Consider the following 11,671-nt stretch of genomic DNA (forward strand, 5'->3'; position numbering starts at 1 on the left):
CATCACCCTAGCTCTCCCAGAGGTGGTTGTTTTTGAAGCCCTGCTTGTCATGGCAGCGCCTAATAATCTCCACCTCTCCTCCCTGCTAGTCACCATAAATAGTCCCCAGGTGGAACAGGTCAGATGGAGGGTAGTTTATTTTGTTCAGCTGGTCCTTGGTTCTGGCACTCATCAAGTTATTAATGCGTTTCTGCAGCACATGTAGGAACATTTTCAAATGTATGCAGGAGCGTGTACGGCACGCTCCCGCAGTGCCCTTGGGAAATAATCAACAGGAAGTCGTGGGCTATGATGTAAGGGGTACCAATGCCCTTTAATCCCTTTCCAGTGTTGTTGCCAGGCTTCTTTAAGACCCATTTACTGCCCTCCAGCATAAATATGAGATGATCTAACAAGAATGTGTTGCTGTGGAAACTTCTCCATGTATAGCAGATCCCAAACGTTGATTCAAGATGTTAGCTGCACACACTTCACCCGCTGGGAGCCAAGGAAAATGAGCTTTTTGGATAATGGGGCTTGGACTGGGAGGGCAGAGAGTCCCAGAAAGCTCCTTAGCATGAGCCGAGGCCACATTCCTCTTCCTTCAGCCCGCGTTTTGTTGGCACTGTGCTCTGGGAGCCAGTGGAGCAGCAGAGAACTGGCCAGTCTATTTAACAGGAGTGAATAATTCAGAACCCATTATGATCAATGTACGCTAATCTGCCTTATTGGGTTTTATGTAGAGAGCAATCACCAACTTACATGCAGCAGTCAAAAAGTAAATGTTTATTCAGAAATCATTATAGCAGTTATAAAGAATTAGTGGTGATTCTAAACAAATGGGAGCATAACGGCACCAGAAGGGAAGATCTGCAGAAGACATCACATCAGTGCAGATTCAATACAAGCATCCAGAAAAAAACTACATCGATCCAGATTGATACATTGTCGCGCCTTTACTCACAAATGCAATTGCACTGCACGGGCCACACTGCATGCATGAGCAGTGCATAATGGCTATCTCTCTGAAATGCTATGGCTTGCACACTTGTGGTGTTCTCACTGTCAGCGTTGTTGCTACGGTGCTGCTGCAGAGCTGCTGCAGAGCTGCCTGCCTCTATAAATACAGTATTTCCACAAATAAAAACACATACTCCACAAATTTATGGAGCCCTGCAAACCACTACAACAGCACAGTCATGCAAATAATTCACAATTAAAAGCCTTGTGTTAACAACTGAAGAGATTCTGTTGATAGAAACATTGCCAGAGAGCTCTTATGTTGAAATGGAAACAAAAAGGTTGAACTTAAGCATAAATATTCATATTTTATCTGGTCTTTGATATATACAGACATTGAAACTGTAGGAAAAGGATAAAGTCAGTGTGACCACACTGCGCTGCTCACACAGGCAGTTTGGCCCCAGCATTAATGTTCCAAAGGGGAGAATCGCCAAGTTATTCCACTCATTGTTGGTGTTTGGGTCATTCTTCACAGAGGTCTATAAATTCAATTTCTGCCACCAAACAGACATCAGCACATTTGCTTGTCAGGCAACTGTAGTCCCTGATCTTGCTCTCCATCCCATCCCTCCTCCCCTCAGACCATTTAATGGGTTGATCCCCAGCTATGAGCTTTGTGTCTGGATCTGTCTGCTTCCGCTTTTTTATGATTATTGAAGCGCAGGGGCCTTGCAGCTCCATCTGGAGGTCTTGAAATGCTTATAAATGCAGCCTTAAAGACATGATCTTTGCTTCAGAACTTAATACAAGATCTGTGAAAATAAGAAAACCCCTGTATCCCCCCAAAAACCCTTGCGCTCAGTTGCAAACGTGTGAATGCACCTATGTAGAGCCCTGCCATCCTGAGTGATCTCATCGCCATACAGTTATGGAGGCCGAGGCTGTTGAGGACGCAGGCTCCGTAATGAGCCCCAGTGGTACGGTGATTTGGACAGACACGCTTCGTCCAGACTGACCTCACATTTCAAGTAAAACTGCTGAGGAAACTAAATATGAAGCTGCAGCATGTTTTGCTTCCAGATTGGAATCACGTTTTACAGTCTGTGGAAACTGCTGTCTACTGTAAACTGTCGGTGGACGGAAGATGTGACGACATTTGAGCTGCCACTTCACATGAGGTCATTGTCTCAAGGCAAAAGATGCAAATTAAAGTCGAAGATAAAGAAAGTCAGGATCAATGTTAATTTTACAAGAAATATAACCTTTATTTGAGGGATCGGACATACTTTACGCACTAAAAGTCCATAGACAGCTGCGGTCACATGCACACTGTTCTGTTTACTGTGCAATTGAGGGTGGGCTAACAGGAGAGCTGGAAGGTGAGCTGACCATCATGAGACTGATAAAATAATGCTGTGTCTGAAATGAATGTCTATCAAAAATCTATCCAAAAAACCAACTTCCCTGTGATGAGATGGCTATGGCTGCACAGACAGCAGTGTTTTTGACTGGGGTTGAGTGTTATTGGAGCATACTCATTGCACTCCCACAGTTTGCATGATCCCAAAAATTGGCTGCACGCAGATGTTTGCATAAAGTCTGTGCTGGCTCTTGTGGACATAGATGGATGACGACATTTATGTCATGGCCTTGGAAACTATAAATTGTGGCCCTTAGTCTTACTAAAAAATTGTAGTTTATCACATAGTTGTATTTTTTGTTTGTTTGTTTTATTCAATGATTTAGACAGTGGAACTTAATTTAAGTTTAATTTTGTTCTCTTTTGGTTGTAATTTTCCTTGCCAGTTTAATGATTTTGCCGAAGGATAATTCTCCTGGCTGTGAAAAATCCAATAAGAAGTAAGCATGCCTTGTTTATGTGTCTCTGACTTAGCGTATTACAAAAATGAGCACTTAAAGTCATTTATACCACTTCATATTATGAATACTGCTGAACTCTTCTGCTATATTTGGCGTCATGTTTCTCCACAGAACTCTGATCCAAAGGTCCGGTGTGAAGAATATCTAGGCTTTTATTGGCAGAAATGTTGTATAATATTCATGTCAATGTTTTCATTATTTTATGATCGACTGAAAATAAGAATTGGTGTTTTGGGTTTTTTTTTTTTTTACCTTTGATTTAGCAGTTGATGATATCTACATATGGAGTGGGTCCTCTCCCACGGCGTCTGGCATGTTTTTCTACAGTAGCCCATAAGAGACAAACCATACACTGGCTCTAGACAGAGCCATCTGTGTTTTTTCCATCGGTCATCATAGTTCTCCTACATGCTTTGCACACAGGAGAAGTTTCTATTTTGCAGCCTCACCATCACAGATGGCATTAAATCCTACGTAATGTGATTCCACATTTTCTAGAAAATGTGGAATCACGTTCACACACTTCACATGTAGCTAAAATTAACACTGAATATGTTAAACATACAGCAATGAGTAAATGTCATTTTATGAATCATAAGAAATCATAAATAATTGTTATAAAAGGAGGAGATGTTTACCATGAGCTAGCGACTCTAGTAAATTTAACTATTTGTCAATGGAGCAAGGCGGCCGGCTGCAGAGATGAACGGAGATGGCTATTGTGATCTAACTTAGGTTCTCCGTCTAAACAGAGCCAACTATTTTGTCTCATCTTTACTTGTTTTCCAATTTTTCACATTTACTTTGTTGTAATAAGAGCAATGAATGCATTTTTGTTGTCAGGATGAACACTGGTCAGGGTCAACCATCTATGAATCATCTGTTCATTTTCATCACCCCCTCATCTTGTTTACAGACTTCTCCTCATGAAGTGGTGAAAATGAAACCCATATGGCTCTGTTTCCTGGAGATGCAGTACCTGCATAGATTGAGTGTGTGTTTGTCATGTGTTTATAAGAGAAGACAGAGAGAGTAGTTGGATGAATTTATGTCTTCACTCCTCAGCTGCTCACCTCTTCTCTGAAACAAAAACAAGTCTAGGATCTGTTTCCAGGAAAATGTAGGCAAGGCCAGCTGTTAGTTTAAATTGAATGTAGGAAAGCAGAGCGAAGCAGACACACAAGTATACTTAACTTATGGACACACGCAAGAAGAACACCTAGTGGTCTGTGGCTTGAAGGGAGGAGCACTTACAAGAGTCTAAAAGGAGAGAAGAAAGGGTATGGAGGAGCAAAGCAAGAGAAAAATCCAGAGAGAGATAAAAGAAGAAAAAGTAGAGATGGTCAGTCCGCCTGGGACGGTCTTATCAGAACACAATGTGCAGACAGCTGTGGGCTTTGAAAGCCCTCTGAGCCCCGCAGCATTGAAGCTAACTTCCCCTCCCATTACCTCCTCTCTTCCCTCACTCCTCTCCTTTTCCTCTTTCCATTCTCTCCCTCCCCAGAGCTTTAACACTGATTGATTCACTGACTCGTCCCTGTGTGTGTGTACGTGACGTGTAATCAGAACTTTGGCTTACCAGCATTCTCCCCAAAGAGACAGATTTCCGACATCACTCTCGGCCCGGCCAAGTACTCTGAACACACACACACTCCTCCTTCTTTCTCGGTTGACATATCTGGAGTTATGGGGTGTATCTGTTGTGTAATCAGTTGGAATCAGATGGATTTTCCTCTTGAAGCGCTTGTTTTTCCTCAAGAGCTGATTTCTAATCGGCTTTAATGGAGCGTTCCCGTTAGCAGTCTGCCCTGTGCTCTCCTGCTCCGCTCTGTACCGGTTTCAGCCCACAGCTTTCAGGTCTGTCTGCAGACCTTTGGCTCTGGACTCAAAGACACGAGATCTAACAAGGCAGAACCCCTCCCTGTCTGTCTTTGCACACACCTGAAATCTTCATTGTGCTGCTTCAGAGAGTGTAACACATGAAAGATAAGTTTTCTGTGTCATCACTTTTTGGTGAGTTTGTGAGAGTTGCTCAGTGCTGTAATCTCTGTATGCATTTTTTTTTTTTTTCCATCTTTCTAGACGAGTTTCTGGGTGGTACGAGAGATCCTCCATTCACAGACGTTGAAGATCAGAGCAGAGGTGCTGAGTCTGTACATTCGCACTGCCAAGGTACACAATCCGCACACAGCATGACATTGTTTTATTTTTTATGCTTCTGAATGTTTGCGTTGTAAACCCAACTTAATGTATGTACTGTAACTTTTCATAGAAACTGTGCGACATGAACAACCTCCACGCGGTCATGGCTGTGGTGTCAGCGTTACAAAGTGCCCCCATCTTCAGGCTTACCAAAACATGGGCGGTGAGTATATTTACCTTCCTTCTGAAGGCAAGTCTGGTTTATTAGCAGACTGCTGTCAATAAACTGGGATGTTGCACTAATCTGTGCCAAAACACTGGACACACAAACAAAGGCTAATAAAAACTAGCACACAAGTGACAACACATGATGAATGGCAGAGTTCGGGGAAAATGAATAAACAAGAACGACCGTTTAGACCATGCAGAAAGTTTAAAGGGAGAGTTCAACCCAAAATCAAAAATACCTATCTTTCCACTTACCTGTAGTGCTATTTATAAATCTAAACTGTTTCGGTGTGAGTTGCAGAGTGTTTGAGAAATCGACCATAGAGATGTCTGCCCTCTCTTGAATATAATGAGAGTAGATGGCACTCAGCTTGTGGTACTGAAAGCGCCAAAAAAAAAAACCCAACAGCAATGTCTCTTTCCAGTAATCATGACTGGATTCCTCAAGATAATCCACAGACCTTGTTATGAGCAATTTCATGTAGGAACTATTTTCTAAATGCCAAACTACATCTTCCAACCAAATCACAGCACAGAAGAAAGCATCTACTGTTGCTCACCCAGTACCATTGAGCTTGCTAAAGTAACAGCTCAGGCAAGGAGGACACCATTAATGTTTAAATCTTGCACTGTCACGAGCACAGGCCTATTATTTATGCTTCCATCAGTGCGTTGATACAGTTGGCAGGTGTAGTTTGACAGAAAGAAAGTAGTTCCTACATAAAACTGCTCACATCAAGGTCTGTGGATTATCTTGAGTAACTGGGTCATGATTTCTGTAAAGAAACACTACTGTTGAATTTTTCAAATGTATATTTTTGGCACTTTGAGCAACACAAGCCATATAGTTCCATTATATTGGAGAGAAGGCAGACACCTCTACCGCCGACTCAGCAGCTCACACCACAACATTGTAGATTTAGAAATAGCACTACATGTAAGACGAAAAATGTGTATTTTTGATTTTAGGTCAAACTGTCCCTTTAAATTTGTCCCTTTTCCCTTGATGTAAAATGAGAATTTGACATACCTAAAGATTTTAGGAGATGGCAGTGTCCTATTCTGTAATTTGTGAGTGCTGTCGGTCCTCTCTCTTCCAGTCCTCTAGTTTCTTATGCAGCACCTTTACACAGATTTCAGCAGATTTGGAGAGTAACATCGTAAACACATTCTTTTGTAGGTTTTTATGCAGGAAATTATGTGTCAGTATCCAATTTAAAAACGTGCGAGGGATTACCGATGTGTCTCAGTGTTCTCATTGAAGATGTAGAGCTTACATAATGGCATGATGATGTTCTGATGTAATGGTGGAAATTTCTAATACCCGGCTCCACAAAACCACAAGAGATTTTTTTAGCCAGTCAGCAAATGCTATTGCTGGCCAGAACGCAGCTCACCTGCGTCTTAGAAGACAGAGGGGCAGACACTCACACATGCATGCACACACGCATGCACATGTGCACACACACACGCGCACATACACACAATCTCTGCAGGTATCATTGGTACTTTCTGCTATTGTCACAAGTTCCTATGTCAGCACATCAGGCTGCACTACAGTCTGATGGTTTTCCACTGCTGCGGCTTCGGTCCAAAGGCTAACTCGTCTGCAGTGCAGCCCTCTTGCAGGAGTAGCTCTCTAAAATGGATAACAATACACACACAAACATGCAAACTATCTGTCTCTATTTGAAATGCTGCATGCTTCTGGCACTGCGGCCAGTTCATTAAAACAAGCAGCCGGCTAGAGAGCAGCAGTTGCATTCTGGATAACAAACTGCATTTCATTTTATTCTGATACTGACATCTAAAATATAGCAGAATTTTAGCAGGTATTTTTTTTATTTAGGTACATTTTTTATTATTTTCCAAACAGGCAAAACAAAACAAAAAAGCATTCATTATTTCAACAGTTTTGCATGGCTGTAGACAGACTACAGCAACTTCCCCTTTAAATTTTTTTTTTTTTTTTAGTTTTGTTAAAGTGTGACTGAAAATGTTAGATCTTTAAAGCTAGATTGATCCTGTTTCTGACCCCGATTTTTGAGGTACTCGACTCATTTTACAGTTGGACCAAATTCCCGCTGCGTCAGATGTCTCTTGCCGTGCAGTGTTCATGATTTTACGAGGCCCAATCATGGCCTGGGAATAAAAACAGATTTTTTGGGGTTGAACAAATGGTTTATGATAATTGAAACCATTTTAAAATAATTTCAAAGTGTGGGGAAAGGAGATACGTGTACAGTTGAGATTCACTGCCCAGTTGCATTTGTTTAATACTGTAGATAAGCAAATGCACGGGATTTGAAAATCATAAGTTTTCATACTGTGGTCTATGTTTTCAAGGTACACCAGTGTATCCCTGATGCCCAGATTAAAAGAAAAGCTTCAGAATTGACTGTTTATCAGTTTGCCAGCAGCCATCCCTCACAGTGAACACTATCTGTCAGATCTCCACATACATTTCTCTGCTCCGTCTCTGATTCTGCTTTGTTCCTCTTACTGTTGTTTTAGCTCTTCAGGCACATATCAGATTTCACTTATTCGTAAGTGCATCTGAATTAAAGCGTCTTAAATTATGTTTCTGTGTTTCTCCTAGCCCCAATGTGTTGCTAATGCCAACACATTATTATTGTTCATTTTAGGTTAAAGCTCTCATTCTCACTGTCCCTTTTTCTTCCCTTTTTCTTCTTCTCACAGTTATTGAATCGGAAGGACAAGGCAACATTTGACCGCCTTGACTATCTGATGTCCAAAGAAGACAACTACAAACGTCTGAGAGACTTCATAAGCAGCCAGAGCATGGTCTCCTGTATACCATACCTAGGTACCACACAAACACACACGCCATAATCTGCACTGAGATGTCTTACTGCCAGCTTCTTATCTTTATGGGCTGTTTACGGGACAAAGGCTAATCTGGGGACAAATCATCTGAGTTTTACGAAATGAGCTGTCTCTAGATGTGTGTCTGGGGCCATTATCTCATGGATTATTCAGTGCCACAGTCTTCAGACAGACACGTTTTATGGTCTGTTCTTACTCTGTTTCCCCCTCCTCTCCTTTCAATTAGCTGCTTGTTTCCACTGCAGCCTCTAAGTTTGTACCCTTTCTTGTGTTCTCATTTTGCTTTGCTCCTTGGAGTAGAGGAATGTGAAACATAAATTTGCCTCTCTGTTGTGAAACATCTTGAAGTAGCTGGAACAAACACATGAATCAGTGAGAAAAAAAAACAAGATATATTTTTCCATCCTATCCTTAAATATTTATGCCCCCTCTTTCTTTGGCTCCTCAGTATGACATCACAGAGGAATCCCTGATGTGTTTTGCACAGAAAACTCTCACAGTGATGTAAGAGATTTGTGCACATGGGCACATGTGTGTGCAGTTTTATTGCTGTACTGTTTGTTCTTGTTTTGACTCGATAATGACTTTGATGTTCTTGACTGCGTTACGGCTGTTTCTCTTACCATCAGGCTTGTATCATAGCTACTGCTGTGCGATTCAAACTAAGTATGTACAAACAAACACGGGCACATCAGAAAGCACAACAGTCTGTTTGTCATTAAAGTAACTTTTAAAGACTCATTTTCCCCATCACGCTCCGTCACGGCAGTCTGGAAGCAATGACAGGCCGCGAGGCAATCGCAAAGCTAACGCTGTGAAACGGCAATCATTTGCCAGCTTAACTGTATGTCCTCATTGTGTGTGTATGCGAATAAGAAGACTTTCCGTTCGGTAAGCGCTTCAGTGATGTGTGACTAGTTGGTCATTCTCTGGGTGGAGTTTTTTGTGTTGTAAGCCGTCGTACGTGTGAGGGGGATGGTGTTTCCTTAAAGTCTGAGTCTGTCAATGATGCGTGTGGCCGTGTGATGTGGGACCAGCTGGCAGTCTTTGGGGGTGAATCGAGCCAAGTTGGCCCACAGGAGGGAAATCGCCACTCTCTTGTTCTCTGACGTTTTCCTACATTAAAATCCACTAGATCCCTCTGAGGGGAAAAGTGGTAATGAATGAGTGGGAGACTGAAAGCCGCAGCGCATGTTCCAGAGCATCACTCCCAACATAAGCGCTGGGTGTGTGTGATGGTTAAACTGAGTTTGGGGGTTTCTACTGATGTATCTGTGCACGTGTTTACCTCTTTGCTCACTAAACAAAGTACCTGTTGAAGCTCAGATTTTAGTCCCAATCCGCAGCAGAGGGGTAAAATTACCATGTGTGTTTTTCTAAGTGCTAAATACACCACAGGAGGGTTAACTTCTACAAAGTGTGTTTATGTTCTTGTGCCACTTTGTGACTTCCTATCATGTTTCTGTCTTTACGCCATTTGCATCTTTGGATGCTTATCTCTGGTGATAACGAAGCTGGAGAAAGAGACATGTGTCTGCTGTGTCGTCACAGAGCTTTGGTTTTTCCACAGTGCTACATTTGTGTTAAATTCTGTGTGTGTGCGACTGTATGAACTCTGACCTGCTATTAGGCTTGGCAGACACAGCCCCCTCCTGTCTGCGCTCACCACAGGGCCCGCCTGTTAAATGCTCAGATGAGCTTGTTCCTGTTCTCTGGCCAATCATGCAAGGACAAAGAGTCCAAAGAAATGTATGGCTCCACTGTGACAGAACGCATGCACTTTAAAATGTTCCCCCAACTTGTTTCGCTTTAGCCGCGTCTACAGTGGCCACGTAGCCAAAACAGCACAACAGCAGTAGGTACAGTCCTTGATATGTTTGCACTGAAGTGGTCTAGTGACGTACAGCTGTGGACTCAGGTGTTTTGACAGTGCTCAAAGTCTGGCACATAATCATGTATCATGGGGGAAAAACATTGATTTAAAGCTAAAAGGAGCTTTGTATTGCAGTCAGCACAGTTGCACTGGGTCTTTTGTGTTTGATGGATGAGTGAAAATTGCAGCTGAAAAGTGTCCTGTGTAAACAGGGTTTACCATCATACTTCTCTTGCTTGTCTTGCAGAGCCAAACCTGTCTCGTGCTGTGCCAGGGCTGGACAAAAGGTCTGGCTGAGCTCATTATAATTTTACACAAAGGCAAAAACAACTCTCTGGGTCAATTGTAGTTGTGTTTAAACCAATTATAACTGTTTTGGGCCATGCTAAGCCCAAGATGCAGCCACAGTATGCCTGCAAGATAGAGTCAGAGGGAGCTTGTTTTGTTGAAGACGAAGTGCTGGTATTAAAATGACCAAAGAAAATGCCACATTAAACATTAAAAGGTATTTAGGTAGGTTCCTAACGTGAACATTGATGTTGTTTTTTTTTGTGTTCACAGTCCTAAAATGAGGTGTGGAGATAGGTCCAGCTGTATGGGATTAGTTTCTTATAGCGATTTTGAAAACGATTACGCGGAATAAGTGTGTCACCATCTGAGATTGTCAATATACCCACAGCCTAAATCCTGTGAGCTAGACAAGTTCTTGAGCAACAGATCACCATGTGCATTTGTGCATTTTCATTATACTTTTTACTTGGATCCTGCAGTAGCTCTTTGCTGTTCATCAGTGGAGAAAAACTCTACAGAGAACCAGAAAGCAGCACACAGGCTCATGAGTCCCTTCTGCTTCAGCATGCTGTAGTTGTTGGAGTAGCTGTAGAATCCCAGACTGAAACCAAAGCAGCAACATATGCAGCTGTTTTTTGTGAGCGTGCAAGTCAAAATTTCTCATCGATGCACTTATGCTGCTGATAGTTTTTACTGGGACTCCTGCTGGCACTTGGTGCTCTATGCACAGCACATGATGCGCTTGTAAATAGTTGAGTACAACTTTACAAAACAATCCATTTAGCTGTTACAGTGTTTAAAAAATGAAGCGATCTATCGTTGATTATTTCAAAGGCAAAATAAGGAGAGAGAGGAAGAGACTGGTGGGGAAGGAGAGACAATGAGAGACTGATTCAGACGCCACTGATGATGAAAATGCAGGCAGAGAGGGACCATCTGAGCCAGTAGTGTAAAGGACCGCTTTTACAATTGTTATGTTTTTCTTTACCAAATATAATAAAAGACGACCTAATATGTCAACAATTGGTCGTAGCAGAGAAACTTAATATTTAGATAAATATATTTTAAGTCTTGACTCACAGATCTTTACATCAATGCAAAACAAGGGTATCCAAATCATTAGCACGCAGGGTCCTTGATCATGCTGTACCAAAAAAAGGTTGTGATCAAATCATGTGCTGGTGCAACCAGCTGAGAGAGATGGTAGCACCAGTGCTGCAAAAGTAAGTCTGAAGTCGTGCAAGCAACACTGTGGAATAATCTATGCAGTGGAAAACACTAGGGGTATTGTTTGGTGTCATATGTGTAAGATTATAAAAGTCGGCCACCTGAGGGGTTTATTTCCCCAAAGGTTCCTGACCTACAGTCCAGGTGGTATTAAATCCAGACCATGCCTGGTCTGGCCTGTTGTTTTGGACTGCAGGTATATAAAGTATTTTAAAAGTCTGACAGGAAGCCTACCTGCCA

At 42.1% G+C, this 11,671-nt stretch overlaps 1 protein-coding gene across 1 annotated transcript in view; it reads left to right on the forward strand.

Moving 5' to 3' along the window:
- The window catches only part of ralgps2 (Ral GEF with PH domain and SH3 binding motif 2), a 105,105-nt gene that overhangs the window by 48,092 nt on the left and 45,342 nt on the right, over nt 1–11,671 (forward strand). Inside the window, exons 7-9 of the mRNA XM_042484100.1 lie at nt 4,906–4,995; nt 5,096–5,188; nt 7,894–8,020. Coding sequence (XP_042340034.1) covers nt 4,906–4,995; nt 5,096–5,188; nt 7,894–8,020 — 310 coding nt within the window. The remainder of the gene's footprint in view (nt 1–4,905; nt 4,996–5,095; nt 5,189–7,893; nt 8,021–11,671) is intronic.

Source organism: Plectropomus leopardus, chromosome 3, assembly GCF_008729295.1.
Source record: "Plectropomus leopardus isolate mb chromosome 3, YSFRI_Pleo_2.0, whole genome shotgun sequence".
In the NCBI taxonomy this organism is placed as follows: domain Eukaryota; kingdom Metazoa; phylum Chordata; class Actinopteri; order Perciformes; family Serranidae; genus Plectropomus; species Plectropomus leopardus.